Source organism: Aethina tumida, chromosome 2 (assembly GCF_024364675.1).
Source record: "Aethina tumida isolate Nest 87 chromosome 2, icAetTumi1.1, whole genome shotgun sequence".
In the NCBI taxonomy this organism is placed as follows: Eukaryota; Metazoa; Arthropoda; class Insecta; order Coleoptera; family Nitidulidae; genus Aethina; species Aethina tumida.
Window position 1 is genome coordinate 17,264,107 of NC_065436.1, and position 17,408 is coordinate 17,281,514.

A 17,408-nucleotide genomic window follows, 5' to 3' on the forward strand; every position below is an offset into this window, starting at 1 on the left:
TTGAATCACTTCCAAAATTGCAAATTAAGGCTATACACAGACAAATATCCGGAGTGACGATTTTCAAATGACTAGGACAGGTTACTCATTACGTTTGTATTTTCCATTTCCTTAAATAGATTATTTATTGTATCTGTTTCGTTGTCAGACTGAAAGAATGTTTTGACTGTTTGAAAACAGATTTAGTGTGAGTCACTGCTGTTCTAGATAATAATATATTTGGTTCTAGTATGAATTATATTAATTGTTAATACTTAGAAAGGAACGTGAAAATTAGTTTCTAAAATTAAATGATCAATAATGATGTTTGTTTAACAAAACTAAAATAAATGGTGAATGCGCCAGACAAATCATCCCAAAAATATTTTACGTCAATATTTTGTTAAATTGAAAATTTATGTTTTTGGCTGGGTACTTTAATTTTGGTTGGCAATAAAGTTTATTGAAGTAACTCAAATGTCGAGCAGAACAATGGCAAACAAATATTTTAAATTTGTTTAATAATTTTTGCAATCCTGAAACGAACATTATGTTTTGTCTATAAATTTATTTGGAAAAAGATGTGCAATCGTCTGAAATATGTGTTTTGTAAATTTGTCAACATTCTTTAAAATTCAATAATAATACTATTTTGGAAAATTAGTTTATTGTTTTTTTAATTAAAAATTGTAATAACATTTGAAGCATTCAAAGTAACATTATATCAACATCTGTTATTAATTAAACTTAATCTTTATTAACTATTTTATTAAGATAGATCTACTTAATGGAGAAAAAAGAGGAAGATTACCATTTTGGTGTGCTTCTGATTTTAAGTTCTCATTTATTAATGTTATTTCTTATTATAATTTATTATATTTTATCGATTAAATCATTCTAATTTAACAGATATTTAGTATACGTAGAAATTCCGAAATATATTGTCATTTAAAATATTTTATTTGAATTAAACAATTGGAGGTTTCAAATGCAATTTAGCTCCCAATGTGTTAATTATGTTAGTTAAATTAGTAATAAGTTATCAAAAAAAAGAGAAATATATAGATAGGATATATTGAACTAGAAAAATGATTTTGTAGTCTTTACATGTATAAAATTAGGCAAAAAAAGATAGACATGGTGAATCAAAGGGTAAGGTAAGATAATATAAAAAAAAAAATTACTTTAAAGAGAACCACAGTTATTTGATTCATTCCAAAAGTTAAATTTGATGATGACTATTTTTCTTGAAGATACATATCTAAGTATAAAAGAAGAATGTGATTTCCAAGAATTTTTATAAAAAATTTAGTTATAAACCCATCGTGGTTGTGACACTGAAGCCAAATTTCTTTTAATTGGAATTAAATGACATTGACGATGGCCTTATAAATCGAAAATGGAACTTTTGAACCAATAATTTGGTTGTTTTTTTAAACACTAAATTAATGTTTTTATTTTTATATACCGTTAAATAATTTTATTGTCAATTTAGAATTTTTGCTAGAAACTTAACACTCAGTATTATTATTTTTTGCTGGGTGATTTCTATTCTTACATGAAATGTATTATCTGACTTAAATTTTTATTAAACTACTATATAAGGAAATGTGTATTTATATAGAGTTTAAGCTTGAGCACTTTTGAAAGATACATTCATCACAACTACCTTAAATGGTTAATTGTAGTTCGTACCATTAATGCTCCCAAACATTATTATTCTTAAATGGTTTCATCAGAATCACTGTTTGATTCTTCATCATAGTTAAGTAGTTCTCTTAGTGCTTTTTCTTCAACAACACTTTCCAAATTCGTGACTTCAGGTTCATTATTACCAATGTCACTCACATAATTACGTTCTCTATCTTCTTTGTCACCGTCATTGGAATCTTTAAATGCTTCAACATCAGCATCACGTTTTTCCCTTTTTTGTTAAAATTTTCTTATGTTTTTTCTTCTTATCATATACTTTATCATCATCGTCCTCTTTGACTTCATCTGAACTGTTAATCCAACTATCCATATCAGATTTGTGTAGATGTCTGCATTACCTTCTTTAATTTGGAGCACTTGTAATATACATTCATCGTTCAGTTTGTACCATCATTGCCCCTAAACATTATTATTCTTATATGGTTTTATCAGAATCACTGTTTGATTCTTCGTCATAGTTAAGTATCACCTTCTCCACCTTCTTTGTCATTATCATCGGAATCTTTAAATGCTTCTGCGTCAGCATCACATTTTTCCCTTCTTTGTTAAAATTTTCTTATGTTTCTTCTTCCTATCGTATACTTCATCCTCAACCTTCTCTTTGACCTCCTCTATAGAATCATCGTCTGAACTGTCAATCTCCATATCAGATATTTCTAAATGTCTGCCTTTATTTCTTTAATTTAGAGTACTTTTATACTTTCATCGCACTCTCTTAAATGGTTAATTGTAGTTCGTACCATCAATGCTCCCAAACATTATTCTTATGGTTTCATCAGAATCACTGTATGATCTTTCGTCAGAGTTAAATAGTTTTCTCAGTGCATTTTCTTCAGCAACACTTTCCAAATTCGTGTCTTCAGACTCACTATCACTACTGTCACCATTATCGGAATCTTTAAATTCTTCTTGTTTGTTTTCTTATGCTTTTTCTTTCTGTTATATACTTCATCGTCATAGTTCTACTTCTCCTCCTCTGTAGAATCATCGTCTGAACTGTTAATCCAACTATTCATATCAGATATTTGAAGATGTCTGCCTTTCTTTCTTTAATTTGGACGAAACATTCATCGCACTAACTTCAACGGTTAATTGTATTTCGTACCATCAATGCCCCCAAACATTCTTATATGGTTTCATCAGAATTACTGTTTGATTCTTTGTTATTGTTCATAGTTAAGTAGTTCTTAGTGCTTTTTCTTCAGTAACACTTTCCAAATTCGTGTCTTCACATTATTACTACTGCCATTTACATAGTCACGTTCTCTACCTTCGTCACCGTCATCGGAATCTTTAAATGCTTCTGTCAGTATCACGTTTTTCCTTTCTTCGTTAAAGTTATGTTTCTTCTTCCTATCACTTCATTCTCGTCGTCCTCCTTGACTTCCTCTGTAGAATCATCATTTGAGCTGTCAATATCAGATATTTGTAGATGTCTGGCGGCTTTCTTTGATGAACCTCTTTTGATCTTTTAAAGTTAAAGTTTTCTTATGTTTCTTCTTCCTATCATATACTTCATCCTCATCGTCCTCCTCGACCTCCTCTGTAGAATCATCATTTGAACTGTCAATATCAGATATTTGTAGATGTCTGGCTTTCTTTGATGAACCTCTCTTGGTCTTTTCCCCCTCTTCATCTTCCAAATCAATTTCTTCGTCTTCCTTGAGACGCTTTTTCAACAAAAGAGAAAAATTATTCAAAAGTTTACTACGTTTATTGAACTACTCTTCGGCTTCTTCTGTTGACAAAAATTAGATTAAACAAAATGGAGATTTTTGTACTTTTAAAGAGTTTAAAATTATTGTAATGTTCAATGTGTGAATCAGAATCATTCTTGTAGACACATCTATGGATAAAGGAGATTATGATTGGCTCCTAAAGCCAAATTTATTCCACTTGGAATTGAAATATGCTGATTTTTTTTACCTTAAATGGTTCAGTTCATACTGAGGATTGTCTCTATGATGAATACATTTATTATTATAAATACCGAATATTTGTGTAACTAATTTTATAACGGGATTCACAGTTACCGGAAAAACCTTAAATATAGATTCCTGACTAAACCCATCGATCGATATCTAGATAAACAAAAATGAGACAATCACAGCTGTAGTTCGATTCCAATTGTATGATTAGATCGCGTGCATTAAAAATGCATAAAAATAACCCCCGGCCGTCCTTCCAGAAATACAAAATCTGAGTCAGATATGCGCGAGCCGGTGCGCAAACGACAAATTTTAATACAAATAGTCTCATTTTTCCCGTGTAAAACACGCTTGCGCGCCGTCCCTCGGGCACTTTATTCTGGTTTTTGGCGTTGCGACGCTCATACGAACGACTTAGCCACCACTGTACGGCGGCTGACAGCACGCGGGTTTCTACACTGAAATTATCGACGGTCAGTGCATTTTTTACGAACAAAAGACTTTTCAACAATCAACATGTCTTCCTCAGTCGCGAGGGCCTCCAAATACTCCTACCGGTCAACCGGTGGAACGGCCAACGCCGATGTCAGCATCGAATACAGCGCTGACCTGACTGCTCTTTCCAGATTAGAGGTAAATTTATCGGGATCGGCCCAACGAATTAAAACGGACTGTGCCATTATGTGATATTTTTGTGATTCATGTGCAGTGCTACTACAGTGAATATTGAATCAGTTTTTGTGACTTTTTTTGTGTTTTTTTTTTATTATTTTTCACCCCAACTCCACATTACAATTACTCAACATTACACAAAATCACAAAAATATTTCTTTATTATAAACAAATCATCACCTGTAACTTGAACAAGTCTGATTTGCACACAATGGTCATTGGTTTCTAAAAATAACTATTTTTGCAGGACAAAATTCGTCTTCTTCAGGATGACCTCGAAGTAGAAAGAGAACTTAGAGCAAGAGTGAGTAGACAGTTACGCTTAATTCGGCAAGATCATCTAATGCTCGCAATCGCTTTGTGGCCGTTTAATATACTCAAACAGGGAAGAATGGCTTGACCAGCATTCCCGAGATTGGCGACTTGAGGGGTTACCACTGTTAGATAATCAGTGGCATCGTCAAGTAAACGACGATCACGGTTTCCGTTAACCAAATAGTATAGTAAATTCTGGGCTATTGATCAGATCCCCCATTCAAGCAAATATATTGCGTAAATGCCGGATTTAGAAATGTGATTCAATTAGGTTACCGCAAAGTTTATTTTAAACATCTTTTTTGGCAAGGTGCGCGTCCAATCGGCTATGTAGTTCAGGTTACTCCGAACCGTCCCACCAAAAATAACTCACCTGAAGAGTTGGGCTTGATTGCCACCTTCCATGTAAATCAAAACTGGATTTTTTCATTAAATTTTAATTGAAGATTGTTACGTTAATTCGCGTTTAATTGCACACCAAGCCAAAGTATGTGCGTACAGTGGTCAAATTGTTACTAAAAATACATCCGAACGATTTAACATAGTCTGGAATGATTTCGACATAAGTATGGCGAACTTTTATTTTTAGACACCTACTTATTTTACAGTTTTTTCGTAACAAAGGAACGGCTCGAATTTGAGCCCCACTTCGATAATTTGATACCCAACATCTTAAAAACAAGGAAAACTTAATTATTTATATTTTCTTTATCTAAATAATGACAATAGTTTAGGTTGAATGATTCCGAATTATTTTTATATTGTTTTACCCCCTCCCCCTTGTCAAATTTTTTGGCAATTGATGTGGTTAAAGTTTATTCATGACATATTTTTATCCAAATATATTGTCTGTATTAAATTGGCCACATAATATGTTTCTAAACCATTAAAACGAAATTTTAAATTAACACCATATCATGTATAAAAAATAATGAAACATGAGAGAAAAATGCCCATTTTGTAGAAGAATGTTAAATTTTAAATTTAATTTTACTTACTCCAATTTTGATCCATATAAAATTAATATCACTCCTCTTTATAATTCATCAAATAATTGTTATTCAAGAGTATAAAAATGTATGTAATTTTTTAACAAATCATTTTATGAGGAACTTGGTACCATGATTTTTAATTAATTAATTAATTTAATTTTTAACTTGAGGAATTGTACCCACCTTTTGCTTATTATTTGATTAATTATTATAGATACGATATCGATTAATTATACATAATGCATAGAAAAATCGGAGTGTCTCAAATTTAAGAATTTAACTGGTTTACTCTTTAAGGACATTATTAAATTAATTAATAAACCTCCTATAATGGTATATAATATTTTTATACATTTAAATTTAATCTTAAATTAAAAATTAAAACAAGAAAAAAATTTGAATATGAAAAATAATAATAAACAATAATTTTTAAGATATTTTGTTTGAGAAATACATTTTTAGGATTATTTTACAAGTAATTATTAATGAAATTTATTATTAAGTAATATATGTAATATTATATATTAATTGACTGATTTTTGTATCCTTGAAACTTTAGAGCAAATTTCGTTGTAAGATTATTTAAAAATTTCTATAAAAATTCTTGTTATCATTCCTGAAGAACTAACACCTAAGATTCGTCCATATTTAAATTGATAATATAATTATTGGGTTAAATAAATAAGGTTTTCTTATTAACCTTAAAGAATAAAATTTTTGTGCAAATTCCTATAAATAATAATGAAGAGCAATCAATTATAAATTTGAGTATATTGAGCATATGAAATTTTCGCTTTTGCTTTAACTTCTGCTTCAATACTTACAACTTATTTACATACATACTTCACCTTACATTCATCATGTTTGTACCAGTCACACCTCCAGACTATCAATGCAATCTACGCCCACAAAACATCAAAATATGTTTCACTTTATTTATTACATTATAATGTTTTTGTAGATTGAAAGGGAAAAAGCTGACCTCAGCGTTCAAGTCATCCAACTTTCTGAACGTCTGGAAGAAGCCGAAGGTGGTGCTGAAAGCCAGGTAAAGAAAACAAAGTTAATAATAATATTCTCAATGATATTTACTACAACCAAATATATTTTACTGGATTATTATCTAATATAAGACATATTTCAAGTTAAGTTACTGATATAAATATTGTTTTTAGTTCGAAATCAACAAGAAGCGTGACACCGAATTGTTGAAACTTCGCAAAATCTTGGAAGATGTCCATATCGAATCTGAAGAAACTGCTGCCATCCTCAAGAGGAAGCACCAAGAAATCGTCGTCGACTTCCAAGAACAAATCGACGTCATTACCAAGGCTAAATCCAGGTATAATATGTTTTAATTTCCTCTTTTCAACTCATTGCTTAGTAAACATTTGAGTTGTGTAATAAAACTCACCAGGAACAAAGCGCGAACAACTTTTATCACGACAAGAATAAAGATCTAATATTATCCATGTCATTGACATCTTTACTGTCATACCTTCATAATGCATCCGTGAAGACGTTCTTGGAGGTTAAATTATTCAAAATAACCACCAGATTGTTAATTTAATTCCACCATATTGCGGAAATGCCTTATAATCAGGAACAGCGTTGTAAATACAAATAAGTAATGAAGTAAATTTAGTTTGCAAGGTACGGTTGATGATCTGGAAGTGGGTTTACGAGAGTCATTATTATACTTTATGTTTGAGCTCTCCATTAAATGCATCAGTGTACAATTTTCAGTAACTCATATCTTCCAAAGACTAATCCTTGAAACCAACATCACGATAATTTTAGCATGTATTCTGTTTACTTTGAAATGTCCGAACGCTAACAACTTTGTTACATAAACAAGCGTATGGATCGAAAATAAGTACAAAACATAGTTTAGAAAACAATCAAATGAGTTCTTACTAAGAAAATCGTTTAAGTTTAATTAAGTATTGGGGAATGGGAAGCATGAACTTGCTTATTACTCTCCGTAATTACGGACACGATTCGGAGAAAATTCAAGATTAATAATAACAAAATATCTAGATATTCGGTAGAACCCGACGAAATTCGTTTGATTATAAATAACCTACCAAGTATCCATGCCATATTTGTCGCGATAGATTTTCTCATGCCTTTAAGCTTATCATTTAATTTCTCTTAATGTAAATAGTCTTCATTTCCTATTAAAAGCCTGAATAATTATTATTAATTAATTAATAAAAATGTTATAATTTAATATATTCTACTTTGAAATGTGGTGTAAAATTTTATTTAATAAATCATAATGTTTTTAAACATGTAAAATAAGTCAATTTTGAGAATGCAATCAATAAAAATAATAATAATTCATTTTATTAAATATTGTTAGCAACAAAATGAATATTGTATTGTGTAATGAAGGATAATATTAATTGAAGAATATAGATAATGATCTTCATTAATTGTTTAATATTTCCTCTGAACAATATACTGATTCGAAACATAAGAGTAATCTAATTTTAAAATAGAATATCACGATAAAAACAGTCCGAAGTATGTAGACCACGAATATTTAGTGTTATATTTCTGTAACTAAAAATAAATTCGAAATATTTATGTGACGATTAGAGACACCTTTAGACTGTTAATTTATAATCGTATACATTCCATCTTGTACAGGCATACAAAGTATAAAATTATAATTGAATTTGGGTCAAAGTGATCTTTATTTTTTTTTAATTATTGTTACAAAAACAAAATTAATTATATAAATTTATTTTACTTCTAAGATAATGTCAGAATTTAATGAAAATTGCAATAAATTAAAACATAATTATTTCTTCTTCAGGGAAGTTCAGTCCCCAATTGCTTCACCCCCAATTACAGCAACTTGATTTAAGTATGTTAATTATTTCCAATTTAAAAGATTCAACAAGTATCTTTAAAGATATACTACAACTTTCCTTTCTTAACAAAAAAACAACTTCTTAATGTAGCAAATCATACTTATAATTATGATCCTCCTTATTAGTATATATACCATTCGTAATCCTAAATTTAATATTCACAGAAAAATGTTTAATATTCTTCACTGTAAAATTTTTACCGAATATTATTTTTTCAGAGCTGAAAAGGAAAAGAGCAAATTCCAAGCTGAAGTTTACGAACTCCTTTCCCAAGTGGAAAGCTTGAACAAGGACCGATTGATGTCCGTGAAACACGCCGAAAAATTGGAAATCACCATCAGCGAATTGAACGTCAGAATTGAGGAACTTAACCGCACCATCGTCGACATCACCTCCCACAAGGCTCGTCTGTCCCAAGAAAACATCGAATTGACCAAGGAAGTCCAAGACATCAAGATCTCCCTTGAAAACGCCAACTACCTTAAGAGCCAGTTGGCCACCCAATTGGAAGACGCCAGACGTCGCGCCGAAGACGACGAAAGGAGACGTTCCATTTTGGAAGCCAACCTCCACCAAGTCGAAGTCGAACTTGAATCCATCCGCGTACAACTCGAGGAGGAAAGCGAAGCCCGTTTGGACTTGGAACGCCAACTCGTCAAGGCCCAAGGCGAAGTTGGTGTTTGGAGGACCAAATACGAATCCGAGGCCCAAGCCAGAGCCGAGGAAGTCGAGGAAATCCGTCGCAAGTTCACCGTCAGGATTCAAGAACAGGAGGAGCACATCGAAGCTCTCTTGGTTAAAGTCAACAACCTCGAAAAGCAAAAGTCCCGCCTCCAATCCGAGGTCGAAGTGCTCATCATCGACTTGGAGAAGGCCAACAACACCGCCAGAGAATTGCAGAAACGCGTCGAACAATTGGAAAGGATCAACATCGACCTCAAGACTCGCCTTGACGAGACCGTCGCTTTGTACGAACAGGCCCAACGTGATCTCCGCGTTAAGGTCCAAGAACTCCAACGCACCGTCCACGAATTGGACAAGACCCGCGAGCAAAAGGACCAACTTGCCCGCGAAAACAAGAAGTTGGCTGGTAAGACCCAGGAACATATTTTGAAACAACATACATTAACTACGAACATTTACAGATGACCTTCATGACGCTAAGGCCACCATTAGCGAATTGACTCGTCGTCTCCACGAATTGGAATTGGAACTCCGTCGCTTGGAGAATGAGCGTGATGAACTCACCGCCGCATACAAAGAGGCTGAAGCTGTAAGTTACTAATTATCTCAGACAATTTATAATATAACATGTTAAAATTAAATTCTAGGGCCGCAAAGCCGAAGAACAACGCGCTCAACGTATCGCTGCTGAACTTTCTCAATTCCGCCACGAAGCTGAGAAGCGTCTTCAAGAGAAGGATGAAGAAATTGAAGCAATCCGGTAAGTGTTTATTACTAATTAGTTATTTTGAAGACTGGAATATCTGAATTAGAATTGTTTAGATATAGATGTAAACCTCAACCTCCACCTTCTTTCTTCTCGTAAAATATCAGACTAAATATTACAAAAATTAATTATTCTATTGAGTTTTATCCTGATTGTTAATATTAACTGTTATATCTTAGAATGTTTCTACTTATAGAATAGATAAATCTATCATTATCAAGACCAAAGTCCAACTGTCTTACTTTTTATATGAATAATTTTTGGTGTTATGTTTCAAACAAAAGTGTATCAGTATAATATAAGAATTTTAAAGAGCTATGTAAATAAAATCACACTTTTTTAGTCCACTTAACAAATAAAAATTATAATGTAGATTTACTTTCAACAGTCAGTTTTAGTCTAATGCTTTTAAAAATAGAATAATGTTTTATATAAACATGATTAATGCTGTAAACTAATGCACTATTAATTTGCACTCTTATATAAACAAAATATTAACTGCATTAGCTACGTATGTATAAATTGCCAAACACACCACAAACTCTATAAATAATTTAACCCTGACTGTGTCGATTTTTATTGGTTTGGCACATGAACAGAATCGATTGAAATATAAAAGGGCTGACGGCCGACCTAAATACCAGTTATTGAATATTGGTGATCGATTAACGAATGGCGGGTCCAAGTACTTCGAGATGGCAACCGAAAACGACCGCGTACAAATACAATTATGGTACCGGAATGAATTTTTACCAACCCATGGTAGATTTTATCGACGACAAACAGCGTGGCAGAAAAGTTCCTTTGCCCCACTTACCTTGGAGCGACGAATTCGATCCAATGAAAAGCCTTCACAACTACTCGGACGAAGATTTGGCTAGAGTCTCGCGTAAAACGGAAGCCAGTGCCAAAGAAAAGTTAAGGGACTTTCGTTCACATGCGAAGTCGGGTTTTATTTTGAGTCAGTCGGTGTCCGCGGCCGCAATTACCGAGAAAGTGAGAACTACCGAGACTAGAAAGAAGAAACAACTGATACGGGATATTAAGAAGCTTAAGTCTCTTATGAGTGAAGAGCACAAATCGAGAGGATCCAGAGACGCTGAAGAAGAAACAATGACGACCACCAAGTTCTTTCGTGGCAGATCTGCCAAAGCTATTGAACAGCAACTTCTAACGGAGAGCAGGAAAGTGATTTCTGAAGGCATTGATGAGGATATTCGTAGGCAACATCTGGGTGTTAAAGGTGTAAAAGTACATACTGCTCATATTAAATTAATGGACGAAAAAATGGAAAAACAATTGGAAGATAGTTTTGTGATACCATTAGAAAATTTAAGTCATGATCTTAAGTCGTTTGATCACAGGACCTCAGCCTTCTTGCTCAATAAAAGGTGAAGAATAATGTTGATGTAAAATGTGGGTATACAAGTGAGTACACGTTACACTAGTAGCATTGATGGATATTTTTGCCAAAAGTTAATGTAGCATCTAAAAATAAGCCTCTTGACTACCAACTAACAGTAAAGTTTTGCCAATCATTCAAAAGGCATGCACGTTTTAACACTTAGCAAATTAGAAAATGGCATTGTTTCAAAACATTCCAAATGTATGTTTCAATTATCTGCACGTGTAAGTAAAATTTATTACTGTAATCCAAAATTAACAGATGCGTTAAAAAATAAATTTTCTAAATGACACAGGAATTAATTTAATGGTGTGTAGGAATTACAAAACAATGAGAAACAATGAACAATGTTTTCAAATAGAGGTTTATCATCTTGATGTCTAAATAATTCAAATTTTTATTTTAGTCACACAAATTAAATGACCATATTTATATATGAAATTAAATAGCTAATATTAATTCATTGTTATGTTTTATCAGCAAAGCTACCAGCATTGAAATTGAACAACTCAATGCTCGTGTTGTTGAGGCCGAGACCAGGCTTAAGACCGAAGTCACCCGCATCAAGAAGAAGCTCCAAATTCAAATCACTGAATTGGAAATGTCTTTGGATACTGCCAACAAGACCAACATTGACCTCCAAAAGACCATCAAGAAACAATCCCTCACCTTGACCGAACTCCAAGCTCACTACGACGAAGTCCAACGCCAATTGCAAGTAACTTTGGATCAACTCAGCGTCTCCCAGAGAAGAGTACAGTCTCTCACTGCCGAAGTTGAGGAGATCAGAGGCAATTACGAATCTGTAAGTCTTTTATAAAATATGATATTTCAAGTATGATCAAATTGTTGTTTTTAGGCCCTCCGTGGAAAGAGACAAGCTGAGCAATTGTACGAGGAAGCTGGAACCCGCATCAACGAACTCACCACCATCAACGTCAACTTGGCCTCATCCAAGAGCAAGATTGAACAGGAATTGTCCGCTGTTGTTGCTGATTACGATGAAGTCACCAAGGAACTCCGCATTTCTGACGAACGTTACCAACGCGTCCAGGTACTAAAACATCAAATCAATAATAACAACAATTACTGTATTATTATTTTCAGACTGAATTGAAACACGTCGTCGAACAACTTCACGAAGAATCCGAACGTGTTGTCAAGATCGAAGCCATCAAGAAGAGTTTGGAAATCGAGGTCAAGAACTTGTCTGTCCGTCTGGAAGAAGTCGAAGCCAACGCCATCGTTGGAGGCAAACGTATCATCAGCAAATTGGAAGCTCGTCTTCGCGATATGGAAGCCGAATTGGACGAAGAAAAGAGACGTCACGCTGAAACCATCAAGATTTTGAGGAAGAAGGAACGCACCGTCAAAGAAGTCATGATCCAATGCGAGGAAGACCAAAAGAACATCGCCATTTTGCAAGAATCATTGGAGAAAGCCAGCCAAAAGATCAACCTTTACAAGAGACAACTCCAAGAACAGGTAATTGTTTAATACACATAGAGCAGAGATGGATGTTTACCTGATGGTTGTTTTGCAGGAGGGTGTTTCCCAACAAAGTGTAACCCGCGTGCGCCGCTTCCAGAGGGAATTGGAAGCCGCTGAGGACCGTGCCGAAACCGCCGAAAGCAGCCTGTCATTAATCCGCGCCAAACACCGCACTTTCGTCACCACCAACTCGGTACCCGGCTCCCAAGTCTACTTGGTCCAGGAAAGCCGAACTGCCGAGATTTAACTGCCTTAAAACCATAGCAACTAATAGATCTGATCAGTCCGTTCGAGTCATTATCCAAACATGAGGGACTGATCAGTCGATTCTATCACCATATATAATTCATTTTTTATTTTAATTTATTTTTCTTCGTTCGTGCACATAATAATAAAAAAAAATACATATATGTAATACCACTCTCTTTGAAATGTTCACAATAAACGAAACGTACACATTTCGTACAAAACTCAAGCGATTTATATTTGTTTCTTGTATCGCACATGTAGAAATTTTGAATCGAGAACGTAATGAAATCTGTAGGTTTCTGAATGCTATCAAGATCTGTAACAATAAATACAGGTGTTTTGAGATGTAATATGTAAGTTTGAATGTACTGTGTAAGAATAAATTGCTTGTATACATATTTTGTTTAACAATTATTAAAAATATCTATCCCTTAATTAGATTTAAGTATTTAAATAATAATAAAAATTAAAAAAATGATATTTTGTACTTTTAATAAATTTAAAATTATTTAAATTTTGTCCGATAGTTTTATAGATTCTAAGCTACACTGTAGCGTCGACATTGATGTTATATTTGCAACTAATAAAACTGCCTACACTTTTGTGAGTAAACATGTTACAGTAGTTAACTATGGATACATGTTCTAAAGACAGAATTCTTATGCTGAACTTTTCATTTTAGCTATGTCCCATAGATGACGCAAGCAGTTATTTCATTACTGTTTCACTATTGATTCATAGAAAGAAAATCTCTTTAATGTAAAACTGTATTTTTTTAATAGTTTAACGGTTTATAAATAGGTGGCAAATGATGATAATGTAGAAATTTCTACCGATACAAGACGAAAATATATAAAAATAAATTTTTGAGTCTCAAAGAAATGAAATGTAGACAGGAAAAAGTACTGATCAAACGAATTATATGTTGTTAATTATGAGTAAATAAAAATAAATTATTGTTGTTTTTTGAAGTGAAAACTTGTTTAGCCGCGTTGGTACTTTATGGTAGGGGAAAATCTTATGGGATCGCGTCACCGACATGCTCGTCCTTCTTTTGTTAATAAATTTAGACAAAAGAAAAAAGTTGTTGATTTGGCTGGTAAACTCGGTTACCAGACCAACAAATCCCGGAACTAGAGGGTGAGTTACAGCTGCAGATTTCAGAACATTTTGAAATAAGGTAAAATTTTACTAATACGGTGGTTTCGTTAAAAGTCTCCATCTAAGGTGGAAATGAGTTTGACGCTAATAACTATTACTGTTTTGAAGGTGGAGTGTTCATAGAGGAGAATGACGTCTGAAAAGAATCTCTATTTCTGATGTACTTTCAAGGAAAAATTCAACGCCCAATTCTCTTATCGTCTGTTACCAACTCGCTCAATTTCGAAAGAAAATTAATCAACCGTATTAAGCAAAAGTAAAACATATTTGTTTTTTTTACTGACAGCAAAAGTGTGTAAATTAAAAATTAGCCTTTCCTAACAAATAAAAAAGATTAAATGTATTTTTAGAAGTAAAATCTTTTTTAGTCGTGTTGGTAACTTTTTGGTAGGGAAATATGCGTTCGCGTCATTGACATGCTCATGACTGGCGCACACGCAGTGTGCTGTGCGCCTTAGACACTTTTTGGATGGGTGAAATCTCGTGCGTTCGCGTCACCGACATGCTTATAGCAGTATATCTGTAGCTATACAGTTGACGTATAGTGCTGTGTATATCTTATAAGTGAAATTGAATGGATTTAGTGAAAAATTTATTTAAATATATCCAACGATTGAAAACTCAGTATTCCAAAACATAAAACGACAATCAATGCCGCTTTTACGCGATGTTTAGATAAATTTGAATGAAACATTTTCATTTCTTACTTTAGTTACCATAAGTCTATTGTATCTTTTTAGAACAAAATGAAATAATTGAATGTACAAAAAGTCTAAGTATTATAGAAATTAATGATGACAATGATGCAAACAATTAAAATAATGTTAAAAATAAAGTACATTGAAATTTAAGTAAATACAGATTCTATCCATAAATAATATGATTGTATGTTAATTGTTATTTCAGTTGAATTGTATTTATATTTTGTCATGACCTTGTTCAGTCCGTAATATATTTGAATAATATAAAACCACCTAAACATGCATATAATTGTTGTTCGGAGTGTCAATCGATGTGAAATTCAGATTGAAGTTGATAAATTTAATTCAAACATTATCAAATTTCAAATTTTAAAACTAAAAGTTTTTATTTCTATCGGCAGTCTCTATAACTGCCAACTTTAATTTTTTTTTGTTCTATGTATAATGTAGACTAGTGAGGCACAAGACTCAAACTTCACGAGTCACCACAAGTCAATACTTTACTAATCAATTATAAACTGAATGGACATTGTATGCACTTACAATTAGTACCTATTTATACTGTCAAATACAATTATAGTTGACCCAGTACAATTCGTAAGTTTAATATCTCTAAATTTTAAGTTTAATATATAAAATATATTTTAAAAAACTTAAAAATGTTTATTACTTCTATTATATTGCTTGTGACAGAAATCATATTGAACATCCAATAAAAATGAATTATTGGTTAATTTTGAGTTATTGGAATATACTCTAGAAATACGTGCATCTGGTAATCGACCACTCCACAAAAATCGCTTAATAAACATAAATCGCTTAAGTGATTATTCATGTTTAAAGAGTATGGGATACAAATAACTGAGAGGGGACAAAATGTTAAATCAATTTAAATTATAAAAGGAAATTCACAAAGCGAGTTGAATACCTTCTTCATCCTTCTAAGATTGTATGGAGGACTAGGTTAAGCGGTCCTTAAGTGTCTTGAACATACAGTTGAACACTGTTATACAAATATTTATAATTAATTAACGTGTTAAGTGTTGTGTGACAAAATTATCAGTTCTATTTTACACAAGAGTCGTGTAGTATTGAACCAGTAGATTTATGGATTAATTCTCGTAGGACACGTATATTGAGAATGCAATTTAATATCCGGTCTTTTACATCACAACAATTTATGGTAACGTCAATCTAGAATATAAATCGATGTTTTACAGCTAGTTTTAATGATTAGAAATATCAGTTTTAATTAAATAAACATTGTAATTTAAGTTAAATATCCAAATTTAATTTTAATAAAAATTAATCACCACTGTTTCCAGATTAGCATTATTTTATTATTATATTTACAATATTTTAATTGAATTCGGAATTAAGGTGAAAAGTCCCTCTTCCTTTAAAGGGTTATCTTCGCAATCCAATCTTGTGTGGGTGGTAGGTTAGATAAATATGGTGTACGTGTATGTAAATTAACTCCTAGATAGTTGGTTACCTAAACTGATAGTGAAATATATTTAGAACGTTCTTGCGTGAGAACGGCTCTACTTTGTGTTGTTAAATGTATATTTAGTTTATCCTACAATCATACAGATAAGCAACACACATTCTGATCCAAGTCGAAAGTGGTTAGATAATTATCAACAAATTTATTGACAATATTTGGGGAAAGGGTGATCAATTATTTTCTTACGAGTATATTTTATTACCTTTAGCTTTAAGACAATATTTAATTTTGTGATTATCCTTAGCTTTATTTTTCAACCAAACACAATTTTATATTAAATGTACAATCTATAGGAATAATACAAAAGGAATTCTTATTGGCAAAAAATATTTTAGAATTTCCCCCGAGTATACAAAAGCTTAACTTAAGTTCCCTCGACAACAAACGTAGGCACTTTCCACAGACGGGTATTTCTTAACCTTTGTTTCTTTTTTAAAGAAATGTAAACATATAATTAGCTAAACTGTTGCTTTTATTTAAGACTGTTTACTTATTTTTCGTTAAAAAGTTACTGAAAAAATTGTTTATTATTTTTACCAATATATTTAAATAGAATTTGTGTAACCAACCTCCTCAATTATGTCAAATTACCGGTTCATTTGAGCATTTATTTTAACTAATTTATTGATTCGAGTTCGAGCAATTTTGGTATTTGAAGTTGTATTAATTAGATTATGGACGTCTCTCAATATTATGCTCAATTATTTCACCAACTTGTTATTATTAAATTTTGGGTATTTTAATTGACTTTGATGATATTGAGTGATATATTCACTAATTGTCAAGCAAATAATAAAACTGTTACCAATCCCAATATAAAAATATTTTTTTTTAATATAAGAAATGGGAATGAGCATTGTCGGGCTTAAGACGAAAGTTTTCATCAATAGCACCAGTAAATGGAAGGACTCTTGGTTGTTGTTTGAATATTTTATCCCCTTAAAATCCATTTAGGAAAATGGC

General features: G+C 32.3%; 2 protein-coding genes across 2 annotated transcripts; both read left to right on the forward strand.

The window, feature by feature from the left end:
- The first annotated feature begins 4,012 nt into the window (after positions 1 to 4,012).
- LOC109595881 (paramyosin, long form) lies at positions 4,013 to 13,474 on the forward strand. The gene is made up of 11 exons (XM_020011319.2): positions 4,013 to 4,253; positions 4,540 to 4,596; positions 6,561 to 6,647; positions 6,775 to 6,941; positions 8,700 to 9,571; positions 9,627 to 9,754; positions 9,813 to 9,925; positions 11,817 to 12,141; positions 12,196 to 12,390; positions 12,444 to 12,821; positions 12,880 to 13,474. Exons 1-11 carry the CDS (start codon positions 4,137 to 4,139, stop codon positions 13,072 to 13,074), a joined length of 2,634 nt encoding a protein of 877 aa, XP_019866878.1. The 5' UTR covers positions 4,013 to 4,136; the 3' UTR covers positions 13,075 to 13,474.
- LOC126264702 (paramyosin, short form-like) lies at positions 10,245 to 11,844 on the forward strand. Its single transcript, XM_049963699.1, has one exon. The coding sequence runs from the start codon at positions 10,604 to 10,606 to the stop codon at positions 11,324 to 11,326; it is 723 nt and encodes a 240-aa protein (XP_049819656.1). The 5' UTR covers positions 10,245 to 10,603; the 3' UTR covers positions 11,327 to 11,844.
- Positions 13,475 to 17,408: the final 3,934 nt, after the last annotated feature.